Source organism: Capricornis sumatraensis, chromosome 5 (assembly GCF_032405125.1).
Source record: "Capricornis sumatraensis isolate serow.1 chromosome 5, serow.2, whole genome shotgun sequence".
Lineage (NCBI taxonomy): Eukaryota > Metazoa > Chordata > Mammalia > Artiodactyla > Bovidae > Capricornis > Capricornis sumatraensis.
Window position 1 is genome coordinate 90074843 of NC_091073.1, and position 22526 is coordinate 90097368.

Here is a 22526-nt window from a genome sequence, read left to right on the forward strand (position 1 = left end):
TTAGATGATTGTAGAGTTTAAAATGAAAGATTCTAGAAAACATTTTTTACAATGTAAGATACATAATCCATATTAAACTAAGATACTTAAGCATTTAGGAAAAGGCAGCAATTAAAGAGCAAAATCCCTGGAGAAGGAAATGGCAACCCACTCCAGTATTCTTGCCTGGAGAATCCCATGGACAGAGGAGCTTGGCTGGCTACAGTTCATGGGGTCGCAAAGAGCTGGACATGACTGAGCGACTAACACACATACAAAGAGGAAAACAGTGTCATGAAGGTGTTACAAATATGTTGTTAGAACTAGACTGTGATGGTCTGAATACCATACTCCATTTATTAGCTATGCAAACTTAGGCAAATTATTAAACCAATCTGTGCCTCATTCCCCTCACCTACAATATGGGAATAATAATAGTATCTATTTCAGGCTCAGACGGTAAAGAATCCACCTGCAATGCAGGAGACCTGGGTCCGATCCCTGGGTTGGGAAGATCCGCTGGAGGAGGGCATGGCAAGCCACTCCAATATTCTTACCTGGAGAATCCCCATGGACAGAGGAGCCTGGCGGGCTATAGTCCATGGGGTCGAAAAGAGTCAGACATGACTGAGTGACTAAGCACAGTACATCTCATTAGAATTATGGAGAGGACAAAACTGTTTAATTGATATAAAACACTTTATGTAAACGTGTATAGCTTGTAAGCCTTACATTTTGTCAGTACCCGAGAAAAGTTAACTACTTTTGATTATCATCATCATCTTCATCATTATTACAAGTTCAGGAGGCACTATTTCAGACAAACTGTAACAGGCTGTTAGTACTGAAACAGAAGTATTAGAAGAAATCCCTAGCTAAGAGAACAGCAAGTATAAGGGCAGGAAAGAACACAGCCAGAAAAGTTCATTCACAGGTCAGAAAATCCAGTTGGACCAGAAAATAATGAAGTAAGAAAGCTAGAAGTGACAGATGAAGGTCTTGATTGCAGAAGAGCTTGATGCAAGATTAAGGTGTCTCTAAACACTTCATTACCCCACCAAGAGTCTTTCAAGGTTTTGGAAAACAGAAGTAATGTGACCACTGTAGCATTACATTAACCTGGCAGCACTGGCATGGGGTAAACTAGAAAGAGACAACAGAGGCAGGAAGTTTAGTTAGGGGGCTATGCAGTGTTTCAGTAAGAAGTCAGGAGAACCTGATCCTGGGCATTCCAAATGAGAATAGAAAAGAAGGCACAGGACCTGAAAGTTGTAGAATTAGAACCTTATGGGACTTGGCAACTGTTTAGAGAAAGAGGCTATGGAAAGCCAGAGGGGAAGAAAAACACTGTCTGAGAAGCAGATTAGTTATGAGCGACAGGTAACTGGGACCTAAGACTGCAGATCATTCAAGCAAAGGCTAGGTTGTGCTGGGTCTAGACAGGAAACTTGCTAGGAGGAGAGAAGCAGCCTGATGTGAATGGGGGGAAAAACTGCCACAGATAGTCAAGGAGAAGAAACGACCAACATGCGGACGGCAGCCATGGACATGGGGAACAGCGATGCACCAAAAGCTGCTTTACGGAAAAGAGTACATTCACTTTTGAACTTTGGTGTTGGAGAAGACTCTTGAGAGTCCCGTGGGCAGCAAGGAGATCAAACCTGTCAGTCCTCAAGGAAATCAACTCTGAATATTCATTGGAAGAACTGATGCTGAAGCTGAAGCTCCAATACTTTGGCAACCTGTGAGAAGAGCCGACTCACTGGAAAAGATCCTGATACTGGGAAAGACTGAGGGTAGGAAGAGATGGGGGCGACAGAGGATGAGATGGTTGGGTAGCATCATCGACTCAATGGACATGATAGAGTCATGTCAACAGACACTATCTTCTTCTCCAGAAGACAGTGAAGGACAGGGAAGCCTGGCATGTTGCAGTCCATGGGGTTGCAAAGAGTCGGACATGACTGAGCGACTGAACAAAACAACAACAACCAGGCAAAAGGGGAGGGGATGGGATACAGCATCATCAAACTACTCCCGTCATCCTCCTGAAGGGTAGGCTGATCCTTTGGGATTGAGCTTGGAGCTCTTCTCTAGCCTCAGTACTCATAGTAAATCTTACTAGAGGTCTCTTCAGACAGTAGTGAAACTGTCTATCCACTGTGTATAACCTGGTCTGATGGCACAGGTTAGTAGTGCCTATATTCTCTGAAGTGTTTGAAGAATGAATGAATGAACAAATAACTGGCCCTTAGAACCTCAGCCCTCCATGCTACCTTTGCATCATAAGGTTCCTTCAGCATCACAAACTAGCTCCTATGCACAAGTCTCTATGATTCATCCTGCCCCAAGGAGAGCCCAAATTACCTTATTTGTCAAATTGTTTTACTTGCATTCAAATAACCTAAAGGAATGCATAGATGGTTTTCAAAATATGTTCCTAAAAGTCTTTGAGATTCTATGAAATATGTTATCCTACCCCTCCCCATCCCACAGTCCAGTAACCATCCAGAATCATACAAGTTGGGAGGAAGAAGAATCATATTAATAGTAGCCAGACCTAATGACTGTATACATGGGACATCGTTATAAGATTGCAGTTTTAGAAAATGATTCTGAGATTTTAAGTTTCGATACCTTATCCATCCTTTATGTTTTATATAACGTAAGTCCTTTATTTTATGTTTAAATTATTATCCAAATTTTTTAAATTGCAACATAAGATTCCAAACCCTTCTACCTCCTTTCCCCTGAAAGAACAAAGACATATTATAAATAAAATATAATCAAGATCATTGTATACCAAAGTGGACAGAAGTGAGGAAATGGGCATGTCCCCCTTCTCTGAGGGTAGTTTATTTTCTGCAGCATTTTCTGTTTTCCAGTCACGTGACCTGAGGAGTCATCATCCACGAAGCCAAGTAATACATTAACACAGGTTGTTCCTGTGAAATGCAAAGCTTTAGTTTAGCTTCACGCTAAGATTCTGTTTTAATAGGCTTGGGACGGAAGCCAGGCGAGCCGGGGTGTGCAGGAGCTGGCTCTGGAATGAGAATTTGTGCTCATCTCTCCCCAGATCTGCATTCAGCGACACTGTGTTGGTAACCTGAAATTGACCATGCTGGGAGTATTTACACCACGGAAATCTTCAAATGCTACAAATCAGGGCTTTCTTCTGCTCAGGTATCCAGCACATAAAATTTTTTTTAAGTTCCCTGTAAGAAATGAGTGCACAGATACCATTGAGAACTACTGCAAAGAAAGAGATATACTCAATAAATTGCTTTTTTAGGAGTCTGAAATGTCCGCAATCACGTTAGCAGTCTCAACTACCTGACACCACTAACATATTTTATACACTCAATAATCTTCAAAAATCTATATGTAAACTGTGTTTTTAATTGACTCAAATGTTTCATATTAAAGGAGGGTTTGCTCGTTTCTAAGCTAAAAATCTAATCATAGATTTTGGAATCATAGAAATGGAGTACTAAAGGGAATTTAAGAAGTAATTTAGTCCAATTCTTCCCAAATTAAAAAAAAAAACAAAAAAAACTAGGATTATGGAAACTGAGGCTCACTTCTTTTCACTAACCTATGTAAAGGTGCTTGGTGCTTAGTCACTCAGTCGTGTCTGACTCTTTGTGACCCCGTGGACTGTGGCCTGCCGGCTCCACTGTACATGGGGATTCTCCAGGCAAGAAAAAGTGGGTTGTCATATGTAAAGGTAGCACTAGGATTATGATGCCTTTCTTTCTGTTACCTCACCACCTGAATTCCATAAGGGTTTAAGTGGTGCATTTGTTTACAACAGGAAAGGAGAGAAAGAATCAGAATTCCATGATAACATCTCAGTTCAAGTCCCAAAAGGCTTATTGGAGTAGTAATAAGGTTCCTGACACTAGAAAAAATCTCATACTTTCAAATGAAAATGTCAACACGTGGCCTGAGTGAAATAATTAAATAGTGTACATATTTCTACACCTCATCTTCTGAGCACAGCAAACACTTGTACTGACATCATTTCTCATGGAAAGAACACTTCCCTTCTCACAGGATGTTGAACAATGACCACAGATTAGGGAACTGCTCTCACAGTTCCCTACGCATGTAATCTCCTGCACTGATGAACCAATAATACAATCCTGGTTGGTCTGTTTAACCACAATAAAGATGAGACGTAAACACCATACCCATGCAAGTAGTAACAGATTTCTTTTCACTGTTCCGCAGTATCCTAACATCCCCACGATGATTAAGAAACAGCAAACGGCAATCATGACTGGATGAACCACAGGAAAGTAAGTCAAAATGACAGCCTCCTCTACCCTGAAAGAAGAACAGAAAAGATGGTCAAACAGCAATATCCCATCTTGCTTTCTGCACACATAAGCAGGTATTCTCCTATGATACTTTCATTAAGTCTTTATATTATAAATAGAATAAAAAGGCACCCAAGACATAGCACAAGACACAACTGACTTGTGCACTGTACCATCACCAACTTGCTTGTTTGTTTTATTTTTTATCTTGTTTGGTTTAGTTTTTTATACACGTGGTACAAAAAAAAAAACTTCCTATCTCAGCTCATTTAAAATATAAGATAGGGATCCCCAGTTTAAAAAGTCCATCTAATATTAGCACTGAAGACTTCACTTTCATGAGGAAATCATATGAAACGTTTCACTATTTCCCAGCTGAGAAGACTCTCTACTCTTCTCTGATCTGGGACTCCGCATGCAGTGTGCACTTTTCCAAAGATGTGAAACGCTGCTATGGAAAGGGAAATTGGTCTGTATTATAAAGAGGGAAGGGAGATGCCTTCTCTGCTCAAAAACCATGAAAAATGATTAACTAGAGCCTTAACAGTAAGGGTAATAACTAGGATAACAAAAAACGACCATGACTAAGTGCTTACTAAGCTCCATCATGTTAAGGACTTTACAGAAATCCTTAGGAAAATTCAGAGGTATATAATTCCCATTCAGAGATGAAGAAAATGAGGCTCAGAGACATTAAGTAGTTTGCCATATGTGATGTTAGTGGATTAATCCTTGAAATTGGGTAAGAAAATGACATGTGGGGTTTGGTTTTCATTAGCTCAGGAATATGAAGGCAAAAAAAAGTTGGCAATTATTTTCTTAAGGAAAAGTAGCTGTGCTGTCCATTGTAACAAATATGGCATGGTTCAAACATTGCCAAGACAGGCAGGTGGTATCACCATAACCAGAGGTGTCCTCTACAAACAGCTGCTGCTAAGTCACTTCAGTTGTGTCCGACTCTGTGCAACCCCATAGACGGCAGCCCACCAGGCTCCCCCATCCCTGGGATTCTCCAGGCAAGAACACTGGAGTGGGTTGCCATTTCCTTCTCCAATGCATGAAAGTGAAAAGTGAAAGGGAAGTCGCTCAGTCCTGTCCGACCCTTAGCATGGACTGCAGCCTACCAGGCTCCTCCATCCATGGGATTTTCCAGGCAAGAGTACTGGAGTAGGGTGCCAAGCCTTCTCCAACAAACAGCAGTATACCTTAATGAAAATTCTAGAAAATACAAGTGTTACCATGGGCAGGAAAAACTTTCCAAATGATCCGGGGTGAGCACTACCATCTAAACAGGTGAGGGCAAAGTTACTTAGAAACTAGTGTCTGAGGAAACCCTGATGAAAGAATTCAATCATTAATTATAAAACCTACCTTGTTTCTGCAGTTAAAGTCAGAACATTATTTAGGTAGTCCCTCATCCAAGCAGACACAGCCAACACGCTGATGGACATTAACTGCGGGTAAAAAATTACAAATTGGTGACCAAGCATTTATTCGTCATGCTCTGCAGGACTTACAACAAAATATTGAGGATTTTCTTTACATAATTTTCCTAATGACCATTTACCACCTGTTGAAATTTACTTTTACTATAAATATCTGCCATTCTGTTTTGTAATCACATCATAGCTACTAAATAGAATGTCACTAAATAGGACACAGAGAGCTGAACTATTAGAAAGTCCAAGACAGGAATTGCACAGAACAACTAAATTATCAAATGTACAAGATGAGCCTAAAACACATCATACGTAAAAGCAAGGAAGCAATAAAATACTACTGATGTCCACAAAGTCACAGACACTAACTTCAAAGAAATTCCACTGGCTAAAGTTAAACAATTTGGCCATCAAAATAATACATAATAATAACAACTGCAATGGTTAAAACATCCAATAAACTAAAATCTATGAATTCACAAAAATATTTAAACAAAACTCACTAACCAGCTTTGGAGGATATTAGATATTCAACTCATCATTCAGAAAACTGATAAGAATCCAGTGTTTATTCAACTTTTCCCATACAAACTAGAGAAAGAACCAAAGACTTGATGAAAGTTTTTATAGAAGAATATCAGCTAATATGTACAGAAAGCAAGATAGAATATCACTATTTGACAATCTTTTCTGAAATAATGGCTCTCTTGGCAAAGATCCTCAATGACTGCCAGAATTATCAGGTCAGTGGCTCTCAGTCCTGTCTGTACATCAGAATCACCCAGGACACTTAAAAAAATTGCTGAGCCCAAGTCCACTCTGAATCAATTCTTGGAAGTGGAGCCTGTTCATTGGAAGTGTGTAAAGGCTGCACAGATGTTCTAACAGGTAGTACAAGGCTGAGAGCTACTGCATTAAGTGAAAGACTGATGGGGACTTTTAAAAAAATATTTATTGAATTTATTTATTGGTTGTGCCAGGTCTTAGTTGTGGCACACAGGATCTTTAGTTGTGGCTTGTGGGATCTAGTTCCCTGACCACAGATAGAACTCCAACCGTCTGTGTTAGTCTTAGCCACTGGACCACCAGCCCTGATGGGGACTTTTAGAATGGAGACATAAAATACCAGATGCCTTGATCAATCTTAACATCACAAAAAGAGACAACAGAGATAATATCTCCCAATGTGTTGTAATCAGAAGTACTCAAAGATACTTTTGAAGTATTTTTACCAAAAAGTCAAATATGAATCTAATCAAGCCTCAAGCTCTAACTATCAGTTTATAGGAAATACAGAGAACAGATTTGAACTTGTTAAAAGCCACCATGGGTATGCAATTGACAAAATCAAAAATGTAAGAAATTTTACAGAACAAATGATCTGGTTTCTTTAATTTAAAATGCTGGGTCATTTGTAGAGATATGGACAGACCTTGAGTCTGTCATACAGAGTGAAATAGGTCAGAAAGAAATAAACAAATATCATATATTAATGCATATATATAGAAAAATAGTACAGTTGAACCTAGTTCCAGGGCAGGAGTAGAGACACAGATGTCGAGAACGTATGTGTGGACACAACAAGGGAAGGGGAGGGCAGGATGAATTGGGAGATAGGGTTTGACATAAATACACCACCATATGGAAAACAGACAGCTAATGGGAAGCTGCAGTATAGCCCAGGGAGCTCAGCTCGGTGCTCTGTGATGACCTAGAGGGGTGGGATGGTGGGGTGTGGAAGGGAGGCTCAAGAGGGAGGGGCTATATGTATACTTACAGCTGATTCACTTTATTCTAGAGCAGTAACTAATACAATATTGTGAAGCAATTATACTCCAATTAAAAACAAAAAAGCTGGCAAGTGGAATAAAAAGATGTAAGGTGAAACTTTTAACTTAAAAGAGATTGTCCAAGGCCATGTTGACCTGGTTTGGATCCTGCTTTAAATGAACCAACCACAAAGAACCATTTATGAGATGATGGGGGATATTTTAACATGACTGGGTATTTGAAAATATTAGGAAATTATTATTTATTATTATAGATATGACAATGGTATTACTTTTTTAAAAGAATCTTTACCTTTCAGAGATACGTGCTGAATGGTTTAATAAATAATCATGATGCATGGGAGTTAAGTGGGAAGTGGAGGTTGTGTGGGTAACTGGGGATTAATTATACTGTGCTCTCTACTTCTGTGCATTTTAAATTGTCCATAATTAAAAAAACAAAATTAAACAGCTACTAGCTAGAATATGTTCAAAACGAGTCTTCCTGGGAGGTTTTTCTAAAGGCTGAAGGTTAAGCCTAAGTTCTAAAGGTCTTTCAGAAATTTTTCTCAAATGTGCCTTATCTTAAGTGCAATAGAGTGAATTTCAGCTTAATTTGATTTTTAATAATTTCTGGCATCTTAATGAACATTAATTACCATTATGTTGGAAGTTTTCTTTAAATGCTGAAATAATGAACATACAAGACAGGAATGAGTCTTTACTGACTCCAAGAATGGCCATAAAACATGCTTTCTCAATAAGGGCTCCCAGGTAAGCACAACACCTGGAGCTCTGTGGCCTCTTGTACAGTAAAACATAGTCACCTGCCTGGAAAATCAACTGGTAACCTTATGTGTCTTCATCTGGCTGCAAATACAGTAGATACCCCCTTATCCAAAGAGGATATCTTGTAAGAAATCCAGTGGATGCCTGAAACCACAGAGTGTCTCAAATCCTGTATATACTAATGGGCGAGTCTCATCTGCAGCACGGCTACAGTGGACAAAGGGATGAGCCACATCCGAGGCCTGACCCTGGGAGGCTTCATCCTGCTTCTCAGAACCACATAAAACTTATGAATTGTTGATTTCTGGAATTTTCCATCTACTATTTTAGGACCACGGTTGACCATGTCTGACGGAAACTACAGAAAATGAAACCGAGGGTAAGGGGAACGACTTCATTTACTCAGCATCAACCATCTGCCTTGTATTCCCTGTATGAGAGTCCCAGACCCAAAAATGCCTAAAAGAAGCAAGATCTCCGCCTCTGTGGAGCTTCTAGATAATTACAGTGTAAAATGTGACATGAAAACTTGTTCAAGGTCTTGCAGATTCTGAATGGTAGAGCTGGATTCAAATCCAGGCCTTCATCTCTGAAGCTTCAGAGTTAGTCACTAACTACCTTCCAAATGTAGAAAGAAGCATTATGCTCCACAACCAGGGGAGGAGCTTAAGTAGAGTTGAGGGTTTCTTTTTCAAAGGGGATGAGGAGCAGAGAGTAGCACGAGGATCATCTGTCTGTCGTGGCCAGGCTCAATCTGAGCATTCCTTGCTGAATGAAGGCTCAGGGCTCAATGGCCTAAAACAGATTAAGAACCTCTGGACCACAGCTCAGAGGAGAATTAGGCCAGTTATTACCATCCTCAAAAATACTTTGTATGGGTTTCCCAGGTGGCTCAGTGGTAAAGAATTCACATGCCAATGCAGGAGACACAAGAGACCTGGGTTCAAGCCCTGCATTGGGAAGATCCCCTGGAGTAGGAAATGGCAACCCACTCAAGTATTCTTGTCTGGAGGAGTCTGGCAGGCTGTCGCAATGAGTGGGACATGACTGAGTGACACACTTGTGAGCACACACACATTACCATCCTCATTCCTGTTGGGAGTGAAGAACAGATTGTAAACCTAATAAAAGTTCCCAGGGGCTCTGTCACAGCGTATTAACTGTGCTTCTAGCTTCTGTAAACTCGATGCTTTACCATCGTTCTACATGCTCATGCTGGACACATCGTGGTCTGGACAAACCGATAATATGCCTGAGTCACCTTGCCTTGGCCACCTTCTACCTGCCCTTAGGAGGAGTCCTTCTCCAAGGAACACAGTTTTCATTTTTAAATACAAACCAACCAATCCAGAGCCCACACTCCCAACCACTCCTTTATCAAGCTCTTTCATTCCAGGCCACTCTACACCTGCCCAAATCACCACAAGGTCCACGTGCCAGACAACTAGGGAAAGAGGCTGCTGAAAGTATTCAAATTAGCCAATCCGAAACCTACTTACCCTGCCTTGCCAGTTCCTTCTTGAAGAAGCCCCAGTAAAAGTACTTGCCCAGAGCCCTTCTCTCCCTGCCTTGTGATGGACCCCATGCTTCCCCTCTTGGCCCACCATGATGAGAACTGTACTCTGTCACTTAGGATCTTTAAGTATAACACACGACATTTTCAATGACAGTTATCCTCTGATCTGTTGACCTTGAAGTGAAGTGAAGTGAAGTGAAGTGAAAGTCTCTCAGTCATGTCTGACTCTTTGCAACCTCATAGACTGTAGCCTGCCAGGCTCTACTGTCCATGAAATCCTCCAGGCCAGAATACTGGAGTGGGTAGCCATTCCCTTCTCCAGGCGATCTTCCCAACCCAGGGATCAAATCCAAGTCTCCTGTATTACAGGTGGATTCTTTACCAGCTGAGCTACCAGAGAAGCCATTTTCAATGACAGTTATCTTCTGATCTATTGGCCTTACACAGAACCTATTACAACACACAGAGCTAGCAGGGGACCATGGACCATTTGATTAAATCTGAGGCTAAATGGTCTCCCTCTACTTGGCTATATGTGGGTGTTCAAATAACTTATATGTCTAAGGAGGTCAGGAAATTCTACCATTGTGCCATTTTATTTATTCACCTTAATTCTTTGGCAGTTATCAATAATCCTCTCTTCTACCATTCTTCAGAATAATAACTGATATTGATTTCTCCATGTTTTAATTTCTCACAGGCTGTTGAGCCAATTTTCAATTATCATAGCTCTAAGACAGGTATTAGGGCTTGTGGCTCAGACAGTGAAGAATCTGCCTGCAATGCAAGAGACCTGGGTTTGATCCCTGGTCAGGAAAATCCCCTGGAGAAGGGAATGGATACCCACTCTAGTATTCTTGCCTGGAGAATTCCATGGACTGAGGCCACAGTGCATGGGGTCACAAAGAGTAGGACATGACTGAGCAACTAACACTTTCACTTTCAAGACAGGTAGCAATAAATGATCAGATTCTTCATTTTGCATAATATAGTATCAGTGGTTGTCATTATATAAACAGTACTTCCATTCATAACTTCCCTGGAGAAGGCAATGGCAACCCATTCCAGTATCCTTGCCTGGAAAATCTCATGGACAGGAGCCAGGTGGGCTGCAGTCCATGGGGTCACAAAGAGTCATGCACGACTGAGTAACTAACATCCATTCATAACAAAAATTTTTTTTTCTAAAAACAACATATTCAAAAACATTCTAATATGGTAGAATGGTTAAAAGCATGGTTCTGAAGTGATTCTTTCTTTCAAAAAATATATACTGATCAGCTGCTCTCTGTCAGGGACTGTGCAATGAACTGGAGATATACTGATTGGCAATAGCAGGCACCCTCTTAAATCTATGTTGAAATTTTGTACTAAGTGAAGAGGTCACATGTTAGTCAACTCATGAGAGACATAAATGTGTAACTGTAAACTATAATTAAGTAAGAGGAAGGAATAATAAGAGTTACTGTAGAAACTCGTTTTAAGGTGGCTGACCTAGTCCATGGGGTCAAAGGGCCTTCTCCAGACAGCTAAGATCTAAAGGATAATTATCAAGTTCATTAGGGAAAGGGGGGCTGAAAAGAACATTCCAGTCAGAAAGTCCCAGAGTGGAAGGCAGCAGGATGTGTTCAAGGAAGGGAGACCGGAACAGGGCAGGCATGAAAAGCCAGACAGGGGCCAGATCAAAGATCCTAGAGGTCACTGTTTGTACGTCATGTGGTCTTGATGACAATGACCATGAGATGCCATTGAATCCAAAAGTCTTGGTTTGAATTTGAGTTCAGCTCTGCTCCTTTCCATCTGTATGACTTTGGGTGTGTCACTTAACTTTTCCTAAGCTTCAGTTTCCTCCCATATAAAACATTATAATAGCAAGTCTGACTCCATAGAGGATTCCAGGGATGAAAAAAGAGCAGGATTCTTTTACATACTATTACTATCTCAAGCCACTTTTGACCTCAGGGCTTTCTCTTAATCTCTGTCAGTTTAGGAGACAACTCCTAAATCAGTTCAAAAATGGAATCTTCCACTCTGTGACGGTCTAACAAATGGAGGGAAAAGGCAGCCTTGCAATAGAACCATCTACTGAACTTCCACAGCCATTCTTGTTTCTGACATCTCTAAAACTGAACTCATCGTCGTTCTTCTGGAAACGTGTATGTCCCTCCCACTGTTCTTCCTTTCTCAGTAAATGGTATAATCAATGCTTCAGTCACATTCACTGGCACCTTGGCAGGCAGCCTGAACCTCTCCCTCTTCCTCAGTCTACATCTCATTACTTTCAAATCCTGCAGATTGTTCCTGCAACACGTCTGGTGAATTCCTCCCCCTTTCCTGCCACTTCTGGCTAGTCCAGGCCCTCAACCTCTTGCCAGGCAATTATAATCATCTTAAATAGGACTCTCCAGTCCATGCATTTCACCTCAAATTCACCCTTCAGTTAGCTTTATAAAACGCAAATCAAGTTCTTCTGCTTATAAAGCTCTAATAGCTGCCCCTTATGGCTCCTTGCCATCTCTCAGTTCGACTTCCTCCAGCTCTCTCCTAGAGAATATAGTTTAAATTCTGCAGCAGACACACAGGGCCCTCTCCAGTTACCCTTTGACCTCTTCCTTCAACTTATTTCCTGCCAGCTCCTTCCCACACACATTCTGTCCTTGGATGACCAAAGTCCAGCTTCTGCTTCTCTGATATGTACCGCTGCAGACCTCCTGAGCCTATGTCTTTGTCCCTGTAGTTCCCTCTGCCTGAAATGCAATTCTGCCCCAGCCTGTCCATCTCAGGAGCAGAGCAACCTTATCCTTAAAGACCAGTTCAAATATGAAGATTTTTCTTCCAGCTCCCTCCTTGTTCTTGTCTAGGCTTCAGAGCACTGATCTATTGTTGCCTCATCCACTAGAGGTCACAGACCACTGCCTCTAGCTTCCTCTCACAACAGAGTACCAGGCCCAGTAGTGAGACCTGCTACATGTTAGATGAATGAATGAGAACATAATTAAAGGAAGATGATTTCAACTTGTCAGATAAGCTAACTAATGGAGAAGCTCAGCAAAATCAGGAGATGCTTTAAGTAGAACGGAGCTTTCTATCACTGGAAGTTTTCCAGTAGAGAGACGCTTGCCACATTACATGATCAAAGATTTATATATCAGGTCAGAAGCTGGCTTAAGTGTTCTCAAAAGTCCTTTAAACTACAAACGTTGTATTCTACTTTGCCCAACTGCTTTTTTTCACTGTAGTTATCCAAGTGTCACAACTGTGCTTAGAGTTATCAGGCAAAATAAATAATACCAACACAAGCTTGATTTCAGAGAAAGCAAGCAATTCTGAAAAGAAGCTGCTTTTTATTATGACATTATTTCCAGCCACGTTAAGTGTATGAGAACAGTTCAATTCTCGGAACGACTTTACTCACTAGGGTTGAGAAAATAATAATGGTAACAATGAATACAGTACATACTATAGCAAGAAACCAAGCTAAAATGAGATTCGGTCACCTCAACATCTAATCCTGATGTTATTAAATCCAGAAGGACAAATTATGCAAGTAATTTAGGACTCCTTACTAATAATGCTGCTGCTGCTACTGCTGCTAAGTCGCTTCAGTCGTGTCCGACTCTGTGCGACCCCATAGATGGAAGCCCACCAGACTCCCCCGTCCCTGGGACTCTTCAGGCAAGAACACTGGAGTGGGTTGCCATTTCCTTCTCCAATGCATGAAAGTGAAAAGTGAAAGGGAAGTCACTCAGTTGTGTCCGACTCTTCATGACCCCATGGACTGTAGCCTACCAGGTTCCTCTGCCCATGGGATTTTCCAGGCAAGAGTACTGGAGTGGGTTGCCATTGCCTTCTCCAACTAATAATGCTATTGTCCACTAATTTTCCAACTTAAAATAATTCTTCAACTGCCATTCATGATGACTAAATTATTAGTGCATTGTAGTTATCACATGTAGCACGACTCATAGCTCCTTACATCTTCTCCAATAAATATTAACTGTAGTTCAAGGAATATTCAGAAAATAACACAAATATTATTTTTTTAAGATTCTTTTTTATGCGAACTATTTTCACAGTCTTTATTGAATTTGTTACCATATTGCCTCTGTTTTCTGTTTTGTTTTTTTTGCCACAATGCATGTGGGAGCTTAGATCCCTGACCAGGGATCCAGCCTGCACCCTGAACACTGAAGGTAAAGTCTTAACCACTGGACCGCCAGGAAAGTCCTCACAAATATTACTCTAAAGAAATATATTTAATGTACTACTTGGCAGGTCCTTTGCCACCTTCTGTCTTGCAAAAACATTTAGAAAATGTGAGCTCTCAACAAATATTTATAAAAATGAAATGTGCTATGTTGCTGATACATACTGGCTTTGCTTGAATCTAATCATATAAAAATGAAAATCAAGTTTTCTAAATCAGAGTTTATTATGAAATGTATATGTATAGTTTCTACCAAATAGTAAGGTCACAGTCAAAAAACAGCCATTTACATCCTTCAACTGTCTGACACACATAATATATAATCTCATATAAAGTGACAGTAACACCAGTCATTTCTGCTCAAGGCTGACAGATGTCTAAAGCCACCTACCTAAACTTCTCTTTTTATGTCAAATCTGTTAGCAGAGAGCAGAATGGGGAACAGAGACTGGGAACTTAGTTACATTTCTATCTCTACAGAGAAATTGGACAAGTAATTCAAACTTTTAGAAACTCTGTTCACTCATGTTGAAAATGAAGAAATTGAACTAGGTGCTCTTAAAATTCCCTTTTTTCTTAAAACACAAAAAGACTCTAACTGTTATTTATTAAAATGTAAAGGTAAATCAGTTTTTGATCATTTGGAAGCTGGTAGCCCAAGGCAAGGACTTCCCAGGAACATGCCCATTTCACATTTCCAGGCCTGCTCCCCTCTGGTTTTTAATCAGTTCATGCCTCAACCAGCTTCCCTTCTAGCGCGGGAGCAGCAGCAGAAAAGAGCAAACAGATAAGACTGTTGGTAAATGCTGTGAAGGAGCAGGCATTGTAAACGATGGCTGAAATGAGTTCCGGAGATTACTTGTGGGCATCATTTAAGCATGAACATCTGCTAATTAGGCCTGAATAAATCAATAGCACCTTGGAACTGTGCTGACTAACTAGTTTTTATAGTTTCTACAGATCATGTTGCCCTGCAGACAGGTGACATACATCCTGCTCTGACCAAGATGGCTCCGCTTTGAACCCCTGTTATCCTGGCATCATTATCAAGAGAGATGATCCCTTTAACTTAACTATCAAACTTGGCCTGATTTCCACAATAAATGATCCGGTTACTCCATAGACACTGCCGGTCAAAGAAGGGGGAATGGCCTTGTTCTACACCATGGTTTCTTCGAAGCCATGACTGTGACTGTTCTGAGGGGAGATGATGAGTGAGGGGCCTATGAGTCCAGCTGACAGCAAGACTGTGCCCCAAAGAAACCTCCATGCCCTTCTCCTTGAAACACTTCCTTAAGAAGCATGCAGTGGCCTGTCTTTGCTCAGCTGAGCCAACTGCATTTAAAAAAATTGTATTAGCGTTGCCCCTGAGACTAAAGTTTATTTAATGTTTATTTTTAAAAAGCACTGACATTTCTTGGAGGGCTCCCCACTATTCCCTAGGAAGAGTTAAAGTAAACTGGAATGCCTTTCATAGTATAAAGCTGGGCGGGGGGAATAGCATCAATTTTAAAAGTAGTATTTTCATATGACTGTATAAATACTGTGTGAATGCAAACACCCACTTGCCAAGAACCTCTTTAGGGTCTTCATGGGTCAAACACCTAAGATTCACTACAGAGAGCTGGAGAAAAAGAAACCAAACATAGAGCCTTCTGTTTTTTTCATCTAGCTTGTACGGATCCCAAAAGTGTGAACCAGATTTCCTGTCTACTTTTTAAGCTTTCTTTTATAAATTTTTTTTTCATATTTCACCAAGAGTAGTTCCTCTCTCTTGCTACTATCTTTGGTTATAGCAACAATGCCTCCTATCTGCTGGTAAGAAAAGAGACTTTAATACAGATGGGATATTATACTTATAGAAAATAATAAACAAAACATGTGTGAGGAACGTTGTGTTCACCAATTTCAGGAATTTCCAAAAAGAACATATGCATTCATATTTCCAATAGCAGAAAATTATCACCTAAGAATGGCAAACACTCATGTGATAAAGCCACAGAAGCTCTTTAAAATGGAGGAAAGCTTTCACTTATGAAATAATATGTCATTTAGAAAGGAAAAGTGTGATACATTTGAGGTAAAAATAACCCATTTCCTTGCTCCATGGTGGCCAGAACGTGAATCATGGTCTCAAAAGAGCTCTTCAGGCAGTTTGTTCATGTTCTCTCTGTCTCATGTGCCCTTCCCCATTACAAACCCACAAAACTCATGACAAACCTCAGAGGTCCAGATCTTTCTGCCCACTCCAATACAGCTGAAGTAGTCTCATGCTTCTTTAAGTAAAAGAGCCACTCAACAGATGGCAAATCAAGGTGACCAGATACATAGCAATGAATGAATGTGGTGCAACTGTGATCCTGAATACTCTGTGAATTGTTTCCTCTTAGACAGGTCTATCTACACCTCCCACTTAAAAATTAAATATGCAAGATATAATTTTACCAAAAAGAATCAGCTTGATATCCAACTCCCGGAACACAAAACCAAAATTGTATAGGTCCTCAGTGTTTTTCCAAATAAAATTTATTTTTCTTTCCTTAAAATTCTTGTTTGGTAGAGAAGGGGAGAAGACATCAGTATAGTGGAAGTAAATAGCAGAAAAGTCTACATTAAGTGCTGCTGCTGCTGCTGCTGCTAAGTCGCTTCAGTCATGTCCGACTCTGTGCGACCCCATAGACGGCAGCCCACCAGGCTCCCCCATCCCTGGGATTCTTCAGGCAAGAACACTGGAGTGGGTTGCCATGTCCTTCTCCAGTGCATGAAAGTGAAAAGTGAAAGTGAAGTCGTTCAGTCGTGTCCGACTCTTAGCGACCCCGTGGACTGCAGCCTACCAGGCTCCTCCATCCATGGGATTTTCCAGGCAAGAGTGCTGGAGTGGGGTGCCATTGCCTTCTCCGACATTAAGTGCTAGTCTATGTTTAATGCTTCCCTGGTGGCTCAGCAGTAAAGAATCTGCCTGCCAATGCAGGAGACTCGGGTTTGATGCCTGAGTTGGGAGGATCCTCTGGAGAAGGAAATGGCAATCCAATCCGGTATTCTTGCCTGGGAGATCCCATGGACAGAGGAGCCTGGTGGGCTATAGTCCACAGGGTCCCAAAGAGCCAGGCACAACTTAGCAACAGAAACAACAAGAAATGCTAGGTGAAAAGTAAAAGGATACAGCTTTTGTTCCCAAAGGTAACAAGAGCAGTTATCTTAATCCCACAAAACCAGACACCAGAACAAAATCATTCTCTCTATCCTCATGATAAACTCAAGTTCATGCCACACTGGTTTGTTCTGCTTCTAATTCCAAAAGAACTAAAAGCAAGGATTAAAGCCTTGCTCTTCCAAGTTTGGCACTCAGACCAGAGGCAATAGCATCACAGAAAGGCTTTTAGGAATGCAGGTTCTCAGGCCCAACCCCAGAGGTACCAAATCAGAATCTGCATTTTAATAAGATGCCCAGGTGATTTGTAGGTACATGGAGGTTTGAGAAGCACTGCTGTGGAGGACTTGGAATGAGCAGGTGGACAGCTAATCCCTTCCTACTGAAGATGTTTACTTCTCTGCTGCAAATATATTCACCACCAATCCCAACAGTAAAACTTCTGCTGCGCTTAGAGGAAAAAAAAAAATTTTTTTTGAATCTGTTCTGCTAACTTACTAACAAGTGAATGAACTTCTCTGAGTAACGTCTCTTTACTACTCCTCCACTCCCGTTTTTCATGGCTATTATGAGAATTAGATGAGAAATTAGTCTCAGGATGTCCAGGAACGTGCCCAGCACAAGGAAGAAAACTGCTTTTCATTCAATAAAGAAATATAGGATCTGCAAACATAGCTTTCTCATTGAAAGAATAACATCAATGTTCCCAAAGTTAGTGTATATGTTTCATACAGCTCCAACAAAACTCCCAACAGATATTTTTAATTGTACAAAACAATCTTAAAGTCCATATGGAAAAAGAAACCTTAACCAAGATAAGAAAGGCAGGTGCTTTACGAGAACACAAGAATAATATATATAATTCAAGAGAAAAATTCTACTGAAAACATACAAAAATCTGTTTACATAAAATGATTTGTTTATATAAAGTGATGCTCAAGCTTACTGCTAGTGGAGGAGAAAAAAAATAAAGTAACAGTGAAATAATATTTTAAACTTTTCAGATTGGTGGAAGTCAAAAGGTGTCATAATACCAACAAGTTGGCAGCAAATAGTTGTGTACCTATAACAGAGTATATGGGTACTTTTATTTCTAGGAGATGGATTCCCAGGACAGGATTACTAGATCAAAGGACTCCAGGAGTGGTAGAAATAGTAGTAGTATTAGTCATAACAATAACAGTTACTACTATTACTACTACAATGACTATTACTAATACAATGATTCCTTTGACTCAGCTGGTAATCTTCTTATTACAGTAGACTATTACTGAATATCATTATGTAGCAGCAGTAACAACTGCAGGTACGACAGCAATTATTGCTACTGCTGCTACATCGATGGCTCTTATTAAGTAGCACTGTCCAAGTGCTTTATGTATATCAACTCTAATCCTTCCAACAACTCTAAAATATAGGAACTACCATTCCTATTTCACCAGCTAGGAAACTGAGACACTAAATATGCCTGGCAAACATAGTAAGAACTACATAAATATCAGCTATTTGGTTGTCATCATTACATATCCTCTCACATAGCAATTCCACTCCTGCAACTCTAGCCAAATGAGAAAAGCAGCCTAATAAAAAATAGCAAAAATGTACAGATGAATGTACCTGAATGGGTATATGTGGACAGGTAAGAGAAAAGATATTTTCTCATGAAATAAAGAAAAATACAGAGGGATGCACTCTAGGCAGTTACCACATATTATTTTGGTGGCAGAGAGATGATATTTGGAGAAGAGAAGGGCTAGAGAAAGGGGGAAGCAATTTCAATAAATCAGAACATGCACACAGAAAGTGAGAGTGTTCAAGTACCAGATAACAACAAAGAAATAACATTCTACGTTCTCTGGGGACACAAAGAGCCGTGGAGGAATTTAAGGAATAGGTGTTTTAAATTTCATTACTCAGAAGGGCTATATTTTTGTTAAATGATTTGAATCTCCCCAACACATACACATGATACAAATTATTGAGAAAATTGCCAAAAAAATTATTCTTTGTCGAATAAAAAATGCCCTAGTAATTCCAAGGTTCAAACACAACAATCATCCAAGTAAAGGCCCTGTCTAGGGGCAAGAAAGCCAAGTTCTGTTCCCGGCACTGTCACCAATGGGCTATTTGACCTTTGGCAAGTCACTAACCTACATCTATTTTTCTCATACCCAAAGTAAGGAAGTTCAACCAGATCATCTTTAAATTCCCTTTTAGTTATAAAAATGTGATGATTCTGTAATTAAAAACCATAAAGTAGAAAAGTGAAAAACTAGTAAACAGGAGTAACCATTATTACGTATTTTAGAGACACAGTGTTAGAGATCTTAACACTTTTTAGGTAAGCAGATATGACCCACTTAAATATGTACATTTTTAGAATTAAATACTGCAAATAAGAGCAATTAGGTATTTTACATTTCCAGGTGGCAAATATGCTTTAATTTTCATGTTGAGAAAAAAAAATGTTGCCTCTTTTGATATCTTTCCAATTACTTGCAGAACTTAGGCTTAATCTGTCACCTTAAAATGGAACCATCCATAAGTTCAACCAAAATGTCATCCTCTAGAGACCATATGTCATAACCGAATGCAAAAAAGCTGCTCAAGCCCAGCCGGTCAGCCAAATAAACATATTACTCATTAAAAATTCCAACAGAACATTCTGAATATAAATTATTAATAGAATACAAATTTGGCACCAAAAAAAAGTATCTGCTTAAACATGACAGTTTCTGAAAGCAACACTTTTAATTTTTATAGTTTCCTCATAAGTTTTGTAAATAACAATGTGATTATTAATAACAATTACTGAACATTTATGCCTGGCTGCAAAGCATAAAAAGTCACTAACTCACAAGGCATAAAGATTTCCATGAGCTTGTTAAATTTTATGTATTTTATTTCCTTAAATGGTTATGGGATTTTCCAAAAGCATACACAAAATTCCTTAAAACTTTGCCAACTTAGAAATAGTTACATGAAAACCACCTTTTCAGACTATAAGGAATCTCCTAGAAAACTCTACGCAGTCTCTTAATAGGATATCTGGGTATGAATTCCTACAACCAAAAAAAAAAAAAATAGTAAGACTTCTTGCTCCAACCAAATTTTATAGGATGACGTAAGGAAACAATTTATGGCTTGCACGGTTATCTGAAATTCCTGAAAACAAGCAGTTCCCTAAGTAGTATGTCAAAATTTTCTTATCTACAAGCACAAGCACGTGCATTTATTTATATCCCTAGATTAACTTCAGGTCTAATTTTACTGCCACTGGTATCCAGGGGTGGATTTCTTTTTTCTAATTACAAATGGAACTTGAGCTAGATCAAAGGCATTTAAAGGTCAAAATATACTTCTGCGAAAAATACAGGGTGTGAGCGCATGTAATTAATTAATGCTTAGCCATGCCCTTTGGCGCTTTATGTGGTGGCTGCAGGAAACCGAGGCCAGCCGTCCCCACCTGTTGGTGCAAGTGGGCTGCTTGACTTACCCAGAAGAGCAGATTGAGCGCGTAGAGCAGGCAGCGCAAGCACTTCACAGAATCTTCTCTGGCCATCGTGAGCCCCAAGAGAGAGAAGCCCCATCCTTTCAACACATCCTACCCCCACGGGCTAAACAGCAGCCATCTGCAGAGAGGGGGGAGAACAGGACACTCCTGACCACCGCGCTCCCCAACCCCCGCCCGTCTCTCCTCTGTCCGCCCTCAGCCGGGTCCAGGGTCTGGTCCGAAGCCTATTTCATTCTAGACATCGCTTCATCGCAAATCACTTGTTAAAGTTATAATAGTAACCTAAACTTCCCAAAGTTCTAAACCGGCTTCAGATAACACCTGCTGGGAAGAAAAAAGATCGTCTCCCTAGATGAATGAATGCGCGCACCAGATTTGCGTTCTCAGGAGACACGCGGCGGTGTCCTCTGCATTCTGATGAGACGCTCTTTAAAACCTCCCTCGATCCACGCCGCCCCTCCGGGACAGCTCTGCTCCGAGTGGTCCCGAAGGTTGGAAAGCACACCACCCACCCTCCGCCCCCCGGAGATGTCACAGATGCCGCCCGCGACATCGAAGGTGCGAGTGCCCCTCTCATTGGGACAGTTCCTGCGCCCCCCACCTCCGCAGCCCCTTCCGCATCCCGCAGCTCCGGTGTGAACACGGGCCACTGGAGGGGGCGCAGCGCTGAGCTGGGATTCCGCCCGGCGACTAGGGTTTCTCTGGGAGAATGTGAGAAATGATGTTTCGGCCCCGGAATGATGGATTAGCCGGGGGCGGGGGGCGGGGAGGGGCGCAGGGGAATTAGGGCCGGTGCAGCTGTGCAGACGCCGGCTTAGTCATTCATGTCCCCCCTCCCCCGGCCCCGACCCGGGTCCCGGCCGCGACCCCGCGCTCCCAGCCGCCGGAGGAGCACAAAGCCCAGCGCCGTCAGCGGCCCCGCCACCCCGGCGCGCGCCCCCGGCAGGGCGCGCGGGGAAGCGCGGGCGGCTGGGAGCCCCGGAGCCAGCTTCTAAGTAGTTTAGCACACAGCGCCGGCGGGCTGGCGGGACAGCGGGCAGGAAGGACGAGAGACGCGCGGCCACTCACCGTCCGCACTGGGCTCTGCGCCCCGATCCCGCCGGGGGACAGTCTGGGAAGCACGGCGGGGGCTCATCGGGGCAGGGGCGCTCCTCCCGGACAGCCGCAGGGCTGCATTGGCTCAAACTGGAGACGCTTCCTTCTCTTCCTCTCCTCCCGACACCCCCAGCCGCCGTCGCCGCCTCCTGGGAAAAAGGAAAAAAAAAAAAGTCCTGGGCAGCAGTTGCTGGAAAGTCTCTGCTAAGCCACCTCCCAGCGCCGCTGTCCCTCCCAAGTCCACGCCAAGCCCGGACGAGGCAGCGGCGGCGGCCAGGGCCAGCTGCACGCAGTCTCGGCGCATGCTCGGGCCGCCGGCCGCCCGGCCGCGAGCCTGGTGGCTGTTTCTTGTCCCCTAGCGAGTCGCGAGCCCCCCGAAGGGACGCCTCACCTTTACGCGGGCCAGAGAAAGCTAAAGCCTAGGCGCTTTGAAAACGTTCGCGCAACAGAGCCCTTTAAAATGGTGGTGTCGGAGGAGGGGAGGCTGGGTTATAGCCATAGGGAAACAGGCTTTTATTATATGAAAATATTTGTGTTTGAGAAGGGGGGTGAAGGAGTGGCCCAACTTAGTTCCTGCAATGAGAAACTAGTTTTCACAACCTTTCGAGAGCCACCTCCTGTGATTTGTCACTAAGGTGGTGCCCTCTACTCCTTCTTACTGCTTTAAAAAAAAGAAAAGAAAAGAAAAAAAAAAAAAACAGTTCTTTCCCACTAGCACAATGCACTCAGAGCAGTTACTTACACC

At 41.7% G+C, this 22526-nt stretch overlaps 1 protein-coding gene across 1 annotated transcript in view; it reads right to left on the reverse strand.

Moving 5' to 3' along the window:
* TSPAN12 (tetraspanin 12) overlaps window positions 1-21879 on the reverse strand; it is a 66422-nt gene extending 44543 nt beyond the window's left edge. The window contains exons 1-4 of the mRNA XM_068972895.1: window positions 21755-21879; window positions 20669-20804; window positions 5673-5755; window positions 4173-4308 (exon numbers count right to left, since the gene is read on the reverse strand). Of these exons, the coding sequence (XP_068828996.1) occupies window positions 4173-4308; window positions 5673-5755; window positions 20669-20734 (285 nt within the window). The 5' untranslated portion in view covers window positions 20735-20804; window positions 21755-21879. The remainder of the gene's footprint in view (window positions 1-4172; window positions 4309-5672; window positions 5756-20668; window positions 20805-21754) is intronic.
* Window positions 21880-22526: the final 647 nt, after the last annotated feature.